The sequence below is a fragment of the Octopus sinensis genome, linkage group LG3, assembly GCF_006345805.1.
Source record: "Octopus sinensis linkage group LG3, ASM634580v1, whole genome shotgun sequence".
NCBI lineage: Eukaryota > Metazoa > Mollusca > Cephalopoda > Octopoda > Octopodidae > Octopus > Octopus sinensis.
In genome coordinates, this window is record NC_042999.1 from 15406895 (window position 1) to 15424727 (window position 17833).

At 36.0% G+C, this 17833-nt stretch overlaps 1 protein-coding gene across 3 annotated transcripts in view; it reads right to left on the reverse strand.

Annotated features, from left to right (window-relative positions):
* Positions 1–17833, reverse strand: part of LOC115209184 — a 662850-nt gene that overhangs the window by 68072 nt on the left and 576945 nt on the right. For all 3 annotated transcript variants that reach the window (XM_036500873.1, XM_036500871.1, XM_029777425.2), the window contains one exon: positions 7533–7660. In XM_036500873.1, coding sequence (XP_036356766.1) covers positions 7533–7660 — 128 coding nt within the window. The remainder of the gene's footprint in view (positions 1–7532; positions 7661–17833) is intronic.

The following is a 17833-nucleotide window of genomic DNA, read 5'->3' on the forward strand; positions in this document are numbered from 1 at the left end:
TGTTTGAAGCAATTAAAGAGAATAACAATATGAAATAGAATTATTATTTATTAATCACAATGAAAAATGGTGTTGCAGATGAGAAAAGGTAGAGAACCAGACAAAATACCCTGCAGTATTTAGTTATAATTCTTTACATTCTCGGTACAAATACGATTTACTTTCACTTTCCTTTTCTTCTTGTCTGGACTTATCTTTATCATCACAACTATTGTTACATACTCTTTTACTCTTTTTACTTGTTTCAGTCATTTTGACTGCGGCCATGCTGGGGCATGCCTTTAGTCGAGCAACTCGACCCCGGGACTTATTCTTTTGTAAGCCCAGTACTTATTCTATCGGTCTCTTTTGCCGAACCGCTAAGTGACGGCGACATAAACACACCAGCATCGGTTGTCAAGCAATGCTAGGGGGACAAACACAAACATACACGCACATACATATATATACATATATACGAAGGGCTTCTTTCAGTTTCCGTCTACCAAATCCACTCACAAGGCTTTGGTCAGCCCGAGGCTATAGTAGAAGACTCTTACCCAAGGTGCCACGCAGTGGGACTGAACCCGGAACCATGTGGTTGGTAAACAAGCTACTTACCACACAGCCACTCCTGCGCCTATCTGTTTTTATTTTTCCTAAGCTGGTGTGGCTTAGATAAGAGTTAGTAGTCTATGGTCAGATGCCCTTCCTGTTGTCAGCCCTTGATTTTCAAGGAAGGACTTTTTTTTAAAATTCTACTTCTCATAGGATGAAATCATGAGCTATGGGACAGATTGTTTATGTCAGAATAAACACTGACTTGTCACAGTTTTTGCCATATGAGACAATATGAAGACACAGAAATACTCAAACACATACCTACACACACATATACACAGCACTGAATTAAACATTAAGCAAAATAAGCACATGCAGGTCGTTGCCAGTGCCGCCTGACTGGCCCCATGCCAGTGGCACGTAAAAGCACCAACTACACTCTCAAAGTGGTTGGCGTTAGGAAGGGCATCCACTGTAGAAACTCTGCCAGATCAAGATTGAAGCCTGGTGCAGCCATCTGGTTCACCGGCCCTCAGTCATACGTCCAACCCATGCTAGCATGGAAAGCGGACGTTAAACGATGATGATGATGATACAAAAAAAAATCACCTTAAAATTGTTAAAATAATACTTGGGATACCTTATTGCTTCTAAGTATAGAAGCAAGTGTGTAGTGTAAGATTAATTTTGAGGATCTGATCAAAGATTTTGCAATTAAAAAAAGTAGGAGAATTTTTTTTAAATATAAATAAAGTGAAAGTATACAAAAGCAAATATTATTTTTCATCTTACTGCTTTGTTGTATTTTAAAAAATAAAAATTTATTTTATGGTTTGTAATTTATTGTTTATATTTTGAATTACATATATATGGGAGCACCAAAACCTTTAAAGTGCTTAGAGCCCCTATGGGTCTTAATCTTGCCCTGCATATACACACACATGTGCAATGGTTCCTGTTCAATATCTGTGAAGCAAATCTCAATCAGAATGCTTTGGATGGCTCAAGAATAATGTAGAAGATATTTTACGTTTAGGGGACACCCTGTGGTGGCCCCAGCACTGAGCACTTTGGTGTCACTTTAACAGGTAAACCCATGCCTGTGCCATCATGAATTCTCTGACAGAACAAAACAGAAACTGAGCCTGTTGTTGCACCCTTCAGCCCAATACAGGTTGAGTCGGCTTCTTCTACCACTCTTGAGGCATCTCAAACCATGGCAGCCCACACACGATGGTCCTGCGCCAGTTCACTGAAGATAGTGAGCCAGTCACGGTTCCATCGGCACAGGCAATGTTGCCATTGTATTCGCCATTGAGAATTCTTGGAAGAAGTTTCGTGGGAATATGTGGATTCTACAAGTGGTCCCCAATAATCCTGCATGTAGAGACATCCTGTTTGCTGCAGAAACCAAACAAGGAGCCGCCAGTTGCTGAAACAGACACTCCGAGGATTTTCACCAGAGCCCCATCTGCCGGGTTGTGGCCCTAATACCACTCGGTGTCAGACCAATCCGCTTTGGGTGGCCCTACCAGGAACTGAAGTTCCGACGGCATAGCTCTGACACTACCCATTGCCAGCGTCCCCACCAGCCCATGTTGCTATGTAGTGGGTTGAAATCTAAAACTACATGGTTGTGAAGTGAAATCCTTAACCACACAGCCAAGCCAGCACCTAAATACCAGTAATATATTAGCTTCCACTTCTAGGTGTCCTACTACGGAACACTCCATTCAGTACCTGTTTCCATTTCATCAGACCACAGTTTGCTTGCAGTGCCAATGCTCTCTCTGCTTTCACCAGTGCCTCTCTTTCTTTCCTACAGGCTGTGTCATATAAAGTCATAAGCGCATACTCATGTCTGGTTTTGCACAGGGGCTACACAACCAAGAAGGGCCTTGTATTTTAGCTGCTCTAATGTTTACTGGGGATGCCTTGAGTGCCAGTCAGTTCCTCCATATCATCATGATGGTCCCTTCCCTGAACGCTTTAGGATCACATTTACTGGTGTTCTCGTGTCTGTGTCCTCAAGAATTCTTCACTGATGGAATTAAACAGAAGTATGAGAGCCTGCTTGTGCTTGCAAATTGTCCAATTCTGCTTAATTTCCAATAATACATATCTACAAATAAACACACTCGTGCATGTGTGTGTGTGTGTGGGGGGGGGAAAGTATATATATATTCCTTTGCTTAATATTAATTTTTTCATGGGTTACATGAATATATTATTGGAAATTGAAACTTGGTAAATCTTTATTATTATTGCCAATATTCAGAAAATGTCATAAATATTTATGAAATTTCTGCTTCCTATAAATTATACAACCTTAATTTCAATATTGAGTACTTTCCCATTTTGTTTATACATGCACACACACACGTACATACACACACATGCACACCCATACACGTGCACATATATATGTAAATACTTAATCATGTTTGTATATTTGATACTGATATGCATGTAGTAATACCCAAATTATCCATTTAGTTCATGTTTATTACAACACACACATATATATGAGTGCAAATGGCCTAGTAGATAGTGTTGGGTTCATGACCATAATGTACTGGGTTCAATTTCTGCCCCTGTGTATGTCACATCATTTTACATTGTTCCAGTTTACATAGCTGAAAATCAGCAACAGCTAACTGTTTGTGCAGACCATCCTCCGCATTTGAATGGGCCAAAGCATGAGAACATTAAGAGGCTGACTATGTATTCTTACCTCTACATTGACATTTGAAACAGTTACTGAAAGCATTATAAAAGCTACAAGGTTATGCTTTCAATTGGCACCTAAGCTATATCCCTCTCTTTCTCTCTCTCTCTATTGATGTGTGTGTGCCTATAGCTATATATATATATATATATGTATGTATATATAATATTAAATAGTTAGAAAATAATAATTATCAGCCTTTCTGAGATGCATGAAATTAGCATTAAATTATATTAATCAACACTGAATGAAATTGTATATCTGCGAGAACTCAGATTAAGAAAATAACCATAACCCAGTTAGCTAATAATTGGTTTTCTAAAGAAGATTTCTCTTTTATTTGCACTAGTTTCATTTTATTATTATTATTATTTTTTTTATTTTCAATTCCCACAAGCTAATCAGCAATTTGAATTTCAACAGCAACTGCTAATAAAAGACCAAAAAAAAAAAAAAAATTAAAATGAAAGAAAAACCATATTTCTTTTGTGAGAAAGACATTAACTATAAAATAGTTTTAGATTTAATTTTTCAATATTTTTGGATGTTAATAAGATATCTAAAGTAGAATGTCGAAAAATGCAGCGCTGCTGAATTTGAGCAAAGGAAATATACTTCCTTGATATCTCTCATAGTCAGGATGACATTACTTACAGCACTATTACTATAATGAAAAGTGTACGTACTACTTGTTATAATAACTATGTCCTAAGGTATTATTAGCTATTAAAGCAATTATAAACATTCATATTCATAAATGTTTGTTTTTATTGGTTCTATTAGGAAACACTAATGAAATGTTATATCCCATCATATGAAAGAAATAACATTTATTGTAGAGAATATCACTTAATACTCTTAGCAGATTGAACTTGATGGCTCACATTTCTGCATTGGAATTCTGCAAGGCTTCAATTGAACTTTTCTTCTCTATACTATGAAATATGTATCTGTAAGATATAGGTTCTTCTTCTTCTTAATTCTTCTTCTTCTTCCTACCTCTTCTTCTTCTGCTTCCTACTTCTTCTTTTGCTTCCTACTTCTACTTTTTCTATTTCTTCTTCTGCTTCCTACTTCTTTTTCTTCTTTGTCATCATTTAACGTCTGTTTCCCATGCTGGCATGGGTTGGATAGTTTGATAGGAGGTGGCCAGCTGGAAAGCTGCACCTGCTCCTGTTTTGGCATGGTTTCTATAACTTGATGCCCCTTCCTAAAGCTAATCACTTTACTGAGTGTACTGGGTGCTTCTGTCTTTGCTCCAGAATGAATGCTCTATATGTGGCTTAGCACAGGTGTTTCACACGTAGCACTAGCACAGGTGCTATTTATGTGCCAGTGGCACATAAAAAGCACCGTCCGAGCGTGGCAGATGCCAGTGCCACCTGACTGGCGTCCGTGTCGGTGACACATAAAAGTACCAACCAATCGTGGCCACTTGCCAGCCTGCTCTGGCCCCTGTGCTGGTGGCACGTAAAAAACACCCACTACACTCATGGAGTGGTTGGCGTTAGGAAGGGCATCCAGCTGTAGAAACATGGCCAAATCAGACTAGAGCCTGGTGCAGCCTCTATGACTTACCAGACCCTGGTCAAACCGTCCAACTCATGTTAGCATGGAAAACGGACGTTAAATGATGATAATGCAGGTGCATTTTATGTGGCACCAGTGTGGGCGCATCTTATGTGGAACTGGCAGGGGTGCATTATACATGGTATCAATGTAGGTGCTTTTATGTGGCACCAAAAGTATAGTATCGTCTTAACTCCCTTTATTAACACCACTGCAAATGAATTTTGTTTCTATGGGAGGAATCTTATGGAAAATAAGTCAACCCACTCCAAAACTGATGACAAAACCTACCTCCTGTTAAAAGTAAAAGTGAAAAAATTACTCTCATTATCTTTTATATGACCACAGTCGTTAGACCATGGCCATACAGTGGCACCACTTTGAAGAATTTTTTAGTTGAGTGAATCAACCTTAGTATTTAATTTTTTTAAAGCCTGGTACTTACTTTATCACTCTACTTGCCAAACAGCTAGGTTACGGAGATGTAAACGAACAAACACCAGTTGTCAAGCATTGGTGAGGGACAAACGACACAAAGGCTCACACACACAACAAGTTTCTTTCAGTTTCTTATTTCTTTACTGCCCATAAGGGGCTACACACAGAGTGGACAAACAGATTAAGTCGATTATATTGACCTTATTCAACCCTGAAAGGATAAAAGGCAAAGTCGACCTCGGCGGAATTTGAACTCAGAACGTAGCGGCAAACAAAATACTGCTAAGCGTTTCGCCTGGTGTGCTAACACTTCTGCCAGCTCGCTGGCTTGTTTCTTTCAGTTTCTTTCTACCAAATCCACTCACAAGGCTTTGGTCAGTCCAATGCTATAGAAGAAGACACTTGGCCAAGGTTCCACACAGCAGGACTGAACCTGAATCCATGTGGTTGGAAAGCAACCATGTTTACACCTATATACTAGAAACAAATGTTTACCATATGCCTGTTTCTCATATATAAGAAACAGATGTTTATCATGTGTTAAATCATGACATCATCATTACAGTGATGTTCAGATGTTCAACATGTGACTAATTGTGATTATTATCATTATTATTGTTGTGGTTTTGTGTTATTATTATTATGGCTGCAATCTGGTAGAATTGCAAGCACTTTTGCAGAATATGTTTAGTAGCATCTCTCCTGGCACTTAACACTCTGAGTTCATATTTCACCAAGGTCAACTTTTCCCTTCATCCAGTTGGGAGCCAAAAAATAAACCACCAGTTGAGCACTGGGGTCAGTGTAATCAGTCAACACCCTCCCCTTAAAAGGAACTGCTAGCCTTGCACCAATATTGAAAACCATTAATATTATGCTTAATATGGTGGTGAGCTGGCACAGTTGCTAGCATGTCAGAGAAAAAGTTAAAGGAGTGGCTGTGTGGTAAGTAGCTTGCTTACCAACCAGATGGTTCCGGGTTCATTCTCACTGCATGGCACCTTTGGCAAGTGTCTTCTACTATAGCTTCGGGCTGACCAAAACCTTGTGAGTGGATTTTGTAGACGGAAACTGAAAGAAGCCCATCGTATATATGTATATATAAACGTGTGTGTTTGTGTGTCTGCATTTGTCCCCCCGAATATCACTTGACAACTGATGCTGGTGTGTTTACGTCCCCGTAACTTAGCAGTTCGGCAAAAGAGACCGATAGAATAAGCACTGGGACTGATGTAATCAACTTATCCCCTCCCGCCAAATTTGAGCTTTTGTGCCTATAGTAGATGGGTCAATGTAATCGACTCATCTCCTCCCCACCCAAATTGCTGCCCATGTGGCAAAATTTGAAACCATTATTATAATTATTAAGGGTACTGGATTGGAACATCATTACAGCATCAGACAAAATGTCTTATGGTATTTATTTTGACTCTCTACAATCTTGGTTCAAATCTTGCTAAGGCCAGCTTTGTTTTTTATCTCCCACACCCTGGGGTTGATTTCTTTGATTAAAGGCGGTGCTGCAGCATGGCCACAGTCAAATGACTGAAACAAGTAAAAGAATACTATCTGCTTCCCATTAGAATGAGTCTGAATTTTATAAGCAAACAACATGTCCCCACACAGAGAAAAGGTGACACAGTTAACCCTTTCGTTACTGTATTTATTTTGAGATGCTCTATATTTCTTTCAATTACTTTAAATATTAGGTTGTCCCAAAAGTTCGTAAACACTTGCGAAAATTGAATTTTTACTCGCCAAGTACTAACAAAAACAACAAAAATTATTCCTCAAAATAAAGACCATTATTTTCCAAGACTTTCTATGAACTTTTGGGACAACCTTATATAACAAAGAATTTAGTAAAATAACTTAGTTATCATTCAGTTAGTGTTAGGAACATAAATTGTGACTAAGGTTTGGTGGAAGATTTTAATTCAAAACTTATGAAAACAAGATATTTGTACTCAGAGCCAGAGCCGGTTTCGGCCAGGTTGGTAATGAAAGGGTTAACTGATTCCTACTTCATATGGAATGACTTAAAAATGGAAGACTTCCTCAAAATTGTTTGTTTCTTAAATAAATTATTATCTATATGTGTAATCTTAAATTTAAGTTCCTTAATTGTTTTTCAATTCATCATCATCACCACCACCGCTACTACTACTGCTAAATCCCCCTCCCCATCATCATCATCATAATGATCATCATCAGCTGTTGTTTTCAAGAAAAGATAAGGTATTAAAATATATCTGACCTTGTTGTTGCGGGTGTATGAAGAGCTTCTAATGCACTTGGGTTACTTTTTAATAACTTATCCAAAGCATAGGCAAACACCCAGACTGCATCGTACACGTAGCCTGCAAATGTGCTCTCATCGTTATTCTGAAAAAAAAAAAAAAGAAAATATATATATAGTTTTGATAATATGAAATAAAATAAAATTAAAAAAAAGCATGATGGAATAAATATAATATTAAATAACGGTAAAAGTATATTGTCTTTGCGCAGGAGTGGCTGTGTGGTAAGTAGCTTGCTAACCAACCACATGGTTCCGGGTTCAGTCCCACTGCGTGGCATCTTGGGCAAGTGCCTTCTGCTATAGCCCCGGGCTGACCAATGCCTTGTGAGTGGATTTCGTAGACGGAAACTGAAAGAAGCCTGTCATATATATGTATATATATATATATAAGTGTATGTGTATATGTTTGTGTGTCTGTGTTTGTCCCCCTAGCATTGCTTGACAACTGATGCTGGTGTGTTTACGTCCCCGTCACTTAGCAGTTCGGCAAAAGAGACCGATAGAATAAGTACTGGGCTTACAAAGAATAAGTCCCGGGGTCGATTTGCTCGACTAAAGGCGGTGCTCCAGCATGGCCGCAGTCAAATGACTGAAACAAGTAAAAGAGTAAAGCAGCAAAAGACTTTAATAAATATATCTATTTACCATATTATTTTAAACTAAGAAAATATTATTTTAATCTAGAAAATTAAAATTTAAAATTAAACTGTGGCTAGGAATGATTACACTAATCTAATTTAATCAGTTATATGTTGTTTCTTGGTAAATCTAGAGCACCAGGAAGTATGGTTTTCTGCAAGACATTCCCAAGATTTGATATTAAAGCTGTGAGTTAAGGAAGATACATTTTGAAAGATTCTGGGACATGCTTTCTGTCAACCAAACTAAGGTTTCTGCTGTCAAGATTACAGTACATTGTTTTAGTAGGTGTCACCTTAGGGCATCAAGCAGTATATCCAATCTGTGTCTCAACATGTTGTCTCCATTAAGTAGTATACACCAGATGGTTCTTCAAAGTCTGGTCGCATTGAAATGATTCAATATCATCATCAGCATCGTTTAACGTCCGTTTTCCATGCTAGCATGGGTTGGACAGTTCAACCAGGGTCTGGGAAGCCAGGAGGCTGCACCAGACTCCAGTCTGATCTGGCAGTGTTTCTACAGCTGGATGCCCTTCCTAATGCCAACCACTCTGTGAGTGTAGTGGGTGCTTTTTACGTGCCACCAGCACAGAAGCCAGGGGAGGCTGGCAGCGGCCACGATCAGTTGGTGCTTTTTACGTGCCACCGGCACAGAAGCCAATCAAGGCGGCACTGGCACAACATCATAATATAGAATATAGTTTGGGATTAGTGGGCTGGTAATTTTCTTATTTCCTACTTTCTATTACAATCTTCCAGAGACAGAGTTGTGTTTAGGACTAACATTTATTTTTCTCACAGACTTGGATGTATAGTTAAAAAGCTGGCTTCCCAGCCATGTGGTTTTCAGTTCAGTTTCACTGTACAACAACTTGGGCAAATGTCTTCTACTGTAGCACTGGGCCACCCAAAGCCTTGCAAGTCAGTCTAGTAGCTGGAAACTGAAAGAAGCTTGTTGTATGTATGTATGTGTATATATATAAATATGTACACACACATACATGCAGTTATGTATGTGTACATCATCATCATCATTTAACATCCGCTTTCCATGCTAGTATGGGTTGGATCATTTGACTGAGGACTGGTGAACCAGATGGCTGCGCCAGGCTCCAATCTGATCTGGCAGAGTTTCTACAGCTGGATGTCCTTCCTAATGCCAACCACTCTGAGATTGTAGTGGGTGCTTATACGTGCCACCGGCATGAGGACCAGTCTGGCAGTACTGGCAACGGCCACGCTCGAAATGGTGTTTTTTATGTGCCACCTGCACAGGAGTCAGTCCTGTGGCACTGGCAATGACCTCGCTCGAATGCTTTGTTCACGTGCCACCAGCACAAGTGTACATGTATATAGGTATGTTTGTATGTACCCTTGTCTAGATACTGTATGATGGTGGTAAATAAGCATCATCATCATCATCATCATACAAACAAGGTTGTTCATTTCCAGTCTTCTGTGTAAAACATGTCTGATCACGGGGAAATATTACATTAATTGGAAACAAGTGAGGGTTGGCAACAGGAAGGGCATCTGGCTGTAAAAAATCTGCCTCAACAAATTCTGTTTGACTCATGCAAGTATGGAAAAGTGGACATTAAATGATGATGAATGCTGCCAAAAGTCAAGAAGTTATTAATTGCTTTAAATTTCTGTTCTTTCACAAAGATTTGAGGGATTTGGCGATCGTTGAATTTTATCTACATTTTTTTGCCCTTTATAATGAAGACAGAATTGTTTTAGATTGTAAAGAATTTCATCATCATCATTGTTTCAACATTCACATTTCCATGCTCGCGTGGGCAGAATGTCCTTCCTGTTGCCAACCCTCACTTGTTTCCAGGTAAGGTAATATTTCCCCATGATCAGACATATCTCAGAAGACTGGAAATGAAGGACACTTGCTTACGTGATAGTGACACTTCCTTACAACTATCATGTGAAGTCAAGGCAAGGAGACAGTAACATTCCTCACCCTCCACACATACATACACAAGGCTTCTTTCAGTTTCCATCTACTAAATTCACTCACAAGGCTTTTGTTGATTCAGGTCTATATAAGAAGACACTTGCCTAACGTGTTACACAATGAAACGGAACCCAGAATCGTTGGTTGGCAAAGCAAATTTTTTATCACACAGCTATACCTGTGTCAGTATGTATTAATGACTTTATCTGAGGTGTTATTTAGTCTGCAGTAATAAATAAAAAGAAAACTATTTGACAATTGTGTGTTCGCCTGCCTGACAATTCTCAGGTGACTGAGATTTTACAGTTTTCAAGTAGACGTATACTTTACTTCAATAGGCTGATGCAAACTTGGATAGTAATATCGGGAGATCATAAAACGGAACATGATGCTAAAAAAGCATAGAACACAAAGACCATAAAACTTAATTGCCTTGACCTTTCAGCAGTCTCTCTCTCTCTCTCTCTGTCTCCTTCTGCATCAAACACACACACACAAGGAACCATTTGAAGAGATCAAAATGAATTCAAACTATGTAAGAACAACTAGATACAAGATGTAAGGGAGAAGAACTAAGAATGAACAAGAAAAAACAACAACAAAACAACACCTTTTCTCTCTTATTTACTACTCTCTCTTGGCTGTGGCCATTCTGGGGCACTGCTTTGATGTGTTTAGTTGAGCAAACTGCGCCCAGTACTTATTAAGTTTGGTATCTATTCTGTTGGTCACTTTTGCTGAATCACTAAGTTATAGGGATGCAAGCAAGACCACACTGGTTGTCAACTTATGGGGAAGGGGGTACAAACACAAAGATACACATACACATATGATAGGTTTCTGCACAGTTTCCATCTCCCAAATTTCACTGACAGGGTATTGGTTGACCCAGGCCTATGGTAGAAGACACTTGCCCAAGAGCCATGCAATGGACTTGAACTGGAAACCAAGAGCTTGCAAAGCAAGTTTGTTAACCACACGGCCATGTGTACACTTACTAGATGAAGTTCTTGACAAAGCTGAATACATACCCTTCTAAACAGTAAAGAGTCACACCTATGTATATTAAATTTAGCTATACATACATACATACATACATACATATATATATATCGAAAATCGAAATCAAATTCGATGACTAGCATCCGTGCTAGCAGAGTACAAAGAGCACCATACGACTGTGATCATTGACAGAGGCTAACTGGCTTCTGTGCCAATGGCACATAAAAGGCACCAGTTGAGTGTGATCGTTACCAGCGTTGCCTTACTGGCACTCGTGCCCCGTGCTAGTAGGGTGCTAAGAGCACCATCCAAGTGTGATCACTGCCAGAGCAGCTAACTGGCTTCATTGTCGGTGGCACATAAAAGGCACCATTCGAACGTGATCATTACCAGCGTTGCCTTACTGGTACATGTGCTGGTGGCATGAGTAAAAAAATTGGAGCAAGGTCGTTGCCAGTACCGTCTGACTGGCCCCCATGCTGGTGGCACGTAAAAGCACCCACTACACTCTCGGAGTGGTTGGCATTAGGAAGGGCATCCAGCTGTAGAAAATCTGCCAAATCAAGATTGGAGCCTGGTGCAGCCATCTGGTTTGCCAGTCCTCAGTTAAATTGTCCAACTCATGCTAGCATGGAAAGCGGATGTTAAACAACGATGATGATGATACACACACACACACACACACACACACACACACATATATATATATATATATATATATTAATAAATAAAATAAAACATATGCATATATATAAACATATATGTACGTACCTACCTCTACATGTACATATACACGCATATATGAGTACAGGACACCAAAAGGACGTCGAACACAATGAGAAATGAAAACATAGACACAAACCAAAGGAACTGGACATTTTTTTAAACAACAAAAAAATAGAGTACAGGACAATTAACACAAAGAAAAAACCCCTTCTTCAGTCGCTATGGTTTCATCTACTCTACGTTTCGAAAGATAGATATATATATATATATATATATATATATATATATATATATATATATATATAAACACATTAATACATGACAGGTAAAAAATATGTCTTATCCCATTTGGGAATAATACAAGAAAGATAATGCCTAATTACTTTTGAAACCAGATTTACAAACTAAATGCATATTACACAAATCAGTCATAGGAACTGAAGAAATTATAGCATCAGAGATACCCAGCCAAAACTACTAGTCTTAGGTTTTCTTATGATGCTGTACAAACAATGCACTACCGAGAAACAATAAAGGAAAATCCCTCTTATTTGTTTCCTGTAGGATCTTTAAGCCTCTGCTCTTTAAGATGATATTAATATGCAACAGCACATGGTAGAGGTTTAGCTTAGACTTCATGCTATGAAGTTATACAGATACTGACAACTCGTAAGAGTATTACTGCTGTTATTGAAGAACTAGAATCTTTACATGGAATATATATATATATATATATACATACATGCATATATATATACGATATATACATACACACACATATGTCTATACATACATGCATATATATATGTATATATATATATATATACATATACACACACATATGTCTATGCATACATGCATATATATATGTATATATATATATACACACATGTCTATACATACATGCATATATATGATATATACATACACACATATGTCTATGCATACATATACACACACATATGTCTATACATACATATACACACACATATGTCTATACATATATATATGTATATATATATACATACATTTCTCTCTACACACACATATATATATATATTATTGGTATATGTCTCTATACATTTATGTGTACACACACACACTGTGTGTTTATATACGTATGTGTTTTTGTAAATATGTCTATATAAAGATGTGTGTGTGTGCATGTGCAGATATCATCATCATCATCGTTTAACGTCATATACACATATATGTAGACAGGTATATATATACATATATGTATGTATATACGTTTAGATATGATACAAATAACATGAGTAAAGTTTGAGGCAAAGAGGAAGTAAACAAACAAAAATACTGTATGGAATCAGACAAGTGAAAATATATGCCTGAAAAGCATAGAAATACAAAGCAAAAGAAACAGTAAACAAATAAGTTAACAATGAAGATTAATATACCAAAGGAAGAAGCAGGAAAAAAATCTGACATTTTGGGTGATACCCTTTATCAAAGAGATGATAAAAAAAAGTATTGAAGAAACAATTGAGAGGCAGTAGAGAGAGAGAAGGAAAAAGTATCCAATACTAAAAACACATCTGAGACCTGCCATGTGAATGTCTAACTATTTTTCGCTCTATCACACATCTATTAGTTTATCGAGCTACCAGTATATGTCTCTATACATTTATGTGTATACACACACACACACACACATATAGCTGTGTGTTTATATATGTATGTGTTTTTGTGAATATGTCTATATAATATAAAGATGTGTGCATATACATATATAAATATATATATATATATATGCACACAACACACACAAACAAGTATATATTTGCATACATATGTTTACATACAGATGTATATGATTTACATTTTTTATTTACATTTCATATTCCAAATCTTCTATGTTATATTGACACTATACTCTATCAGTAATATTTCAATTTTTAACTACAATATCCATGCATATTCCATGTATATTTTAGGTGCAAGCATGGCTGTAAGGTAAGAAGATTGCTTCCCAACCACATGGTTTTGGGTTCAGTCCCACTGCATGGCACTTTGGGCAAATGTCTTCTATAGCCTTGGGCCAAACAAAGCCTTGTGAGTGGAGTTGATTTGGTGGATGGAAACCAAAAGAAGCCCCTTGTGTGTGTGCTTGTATATATATATATATATAATATATATATATACACACACACACACAATCAGTCGCCATATTTGACCACTAAATCCACAAGTTTTATTCATTCTCTTATTCCTTTCTGTTGAAGAGCAATGGCTCAAAACATAAAAGACTTTCTCACCTTCCCAAGCATCAAATTAATACACTTGCCTGTTGTTTATACACCTGTCTTTGTCTTTTGTTTTTCTGTAAATTTCAACTATATATATATATATATATATATATATATATATATATATAACGGGAAGGTTTACGAAAATAAACAAAAGACGAAGGCAGGTGGAGTACAAACAAACAAATGTATTAGTATGGCGCTCAGGAATAGAAATAGAACAAGTCTTTTGTGTTTCGAGCCTACGCTCTTCGATAGAAAGATACACAGAAAAGAAACAAGGAGAGAAAAAAAATGCGTGTAGGAGCTAACGGTCTATCATGGCGTTCTCCAGGCTTAAATTAATATAAGTACTGTTGACATTTAATTCAACAAAAAAATTTTCAATGCAGAACCCCAGCATGGCCACAGTCTAATGACCGAAACAAGTTAAAATTTGTGTAGTAGCATCACACTTTGACATTGATCTTTTATCTAATTTTATTCATTTTCACTTCATTTTACTCTGTCTTACATTGCATTTTACCTCTTATGGGAACTTTTTAATGGGATTTAGCAGTTCTTTTTCATACCTCCTTTAAAACACATGTGTTTTCTGTTGCACATTCATATTTTACCTATTTCTTAAGTCTTTATACATCTTCAAGCCCAGGATGCCCCATCTTCTCATAGTCGATACCAATTCCATTTATCATACCACAAATGGTTAATTCCCAACATTACTTTGTTTCTATTTCTTTCAATTACTCGAGGCTACTGGTGGATACATGAATAGATTATGATGCTTTCAGCCTTATCAGAGCAGTGTTTCTCAACCTTTTTACCCTTGTGTAACCCTTAAAATAAATTACATGTCTCAAGGAACCCCTACAGAAACAAAAATTATATACCATACCGTTCTCATATTTTTCCATTGTAGCTTTATACTAGTTCATCCAATCTTATTTTAATTTCATTTTGATTCTTAATTCCATGTTCATTTGGTTTTTAATATTAATATTCTAAATAAGGTACTGAGTTGGTAGCATTATTAGCATGCTGAGTAAAATACGTAGAGGCATTTTGATCCTCTTTACATGCTGAGCTCAAATGCTGCTGACACTGAGTTTGCCTTTCATTGCTTCATAATTTATGTTCCTAACACGAGCTTAATGATAACGAAGTTGTTTTACTAAGTTCTTTGTTATATTTAAAATTAATTGAAAGAAACACAGAGCATCTCAACAGAAATATGGTAACGAAAGGGTTAAATATAAGTATCATGTGAGCGCTGGGGTTGATGAAAAAAAAAAAAAAATTTCAGACCTTGTGCCTACAGTATAAAAAATTATCATCACCCTATATCATCATCATCATCATTGCTATTACTAAAAAGGTGGCATGCTGGCAGAATTATTAGCACACTGGACGGAATGCTTAGTGGCATTTGACCTGTCGCTACGTTCTGAGTTCAAATTCTGCCAAGGTCAACTTTGCCTTTCATCCTTTCGGGGTCAATCAATTAAGTACCAGTGAAACACTGGGGTCAATATAATCATCTAGTTCTTACACACAAAATTCCAAGCCTTGTGCCCATAGTAGAAAGGATTATTATTATTATTATTACATATTCATATTTTCATTAGGAATATTATCATCATATCATTTCCTCAGTCTCCTAATCAGGAGATCCACTTTTCTATACTGTCATTTTCATTTTTAACACTTTTTCTCACTTGATTATTGTTTGTTTTGTTGCCAATGATGAAGTGGTTTTATAATTAGCCTACCACACCCTTTATACCTTCTTCTTTTTCTTCTTCTCCTTCTAATTCAATATTTGATTTCTATTATTACTGTCTAGGTACTGTCCATCATTCTTATTCTTATTCTTTCTCCTGATATAAGCAACATACAATGCCTGACAGTCACACAATGTGAGGATGCACCTTTTGATGGAGTGCCACTCTAATGTTTAAAAGTACAAATATTACATCACTTTCCACATCGTACTTTTGTGTGCAATGGTATTAAAAACAGGGTGGCACCGAAACAGTTGTTACTGGTCATCATAGATATACTAAACTCTGTCTTTGTTCTCACTCAAATAATATATGTGTGCGTATGTATCTATGTGTACACACACACATGTACAGGCATACACACACTCATATATATATATATATATATATATATATATATACACACTCACAGATGGATATCTATATTCACATACACACAATATATACATATACATGCACACGTATACATGTACATGTATACACACACTCATATATATATATATATATATATATATATATATATATATATATATATAGATATACATACACTCACACAGATGGATATCTATATTCACATACACACAATAATACATATACATGCACACTCATATACACATGTAGATTTGTAAACTTAAATATGTATCTGTAAGAATTGTAAAGAGAGAAAGAGAGTGTGTGTGTGTGTATATATCAAAATGCAGCGTTTCAGTTTTGAGAGACGATTATTGATATATTTTATTTTATGACAGACATTAAATCACTGATAGTGTTCACCTTCCTCGATATATATATATATATTATATATATATATATATATATATATATATATATATATATAAATAGATAGAGAGATAGATATACATACATACACACTGTAATATATCTATTTTGTAAAGCTGAACAGAGAATATGAGAACTAAATCCACAGACTACACACAAGCAATCACATCTTGTACACACATATGCCAAAAAAAAATATATATATATATATATAAATTAAAATAAAAATAAAACAAAACAAAAACAAACTTTTCCAAATACATTCACAGACTTATGAAAATAGAAAAATTAGTACTGGGAAATAAAAGCTTTTGCGAACAAGAAACAGTTTGATAATCACTCTATGAAATATTCTACCCTACTGAACTCATATCTTCAATACTGTCCAATCACTTTTTAATATAAAAGAATGTGAAGTACAATACACAATATATAATAAGTGTCAGACATGATAATACGTCAATAATATTAATATGATAGTAGAAGAGAAAACACAATTTCAGTGAAGTATATGCATCGCATCATGTTTGATGATAATAGACATTTCAAAAAATACTATAGCATAAATATCCAACGAGTATAGTGTATCACAGATAACTTTCTAATAATAAATCTGAATTTGTTTTCAAATGATGAAATAATCACTTGTGAAATATCATATTTGACAATGTATCCAAGAGAATATATATTTATAAATTTGTATGTGTGTGAATATTTCCCCGTCAGTCTAGGATATATGATTTTAATGCTTCTTAATTTGAATTCACTGAAATAGTGTCATATATATATTTATATATATATATATATATTGGTATGTGTACATTTAGATATATGTGTGTGTGTATATATATATACACACACACATCCATATATATTGGTATGTGTACATTTAGATATATGTGCATATGTATATATATATGTATATATATATAGATATATATAAATGTATGTATGTATATATATGGATATATATATATAATATATATGTATAGGTATATGTATATATATATCAGTAAATGTATATATGTGTGTATATATATATATATATAGATATACCTTTATATATATATGTGTGTGTGTGTGTGTGTGT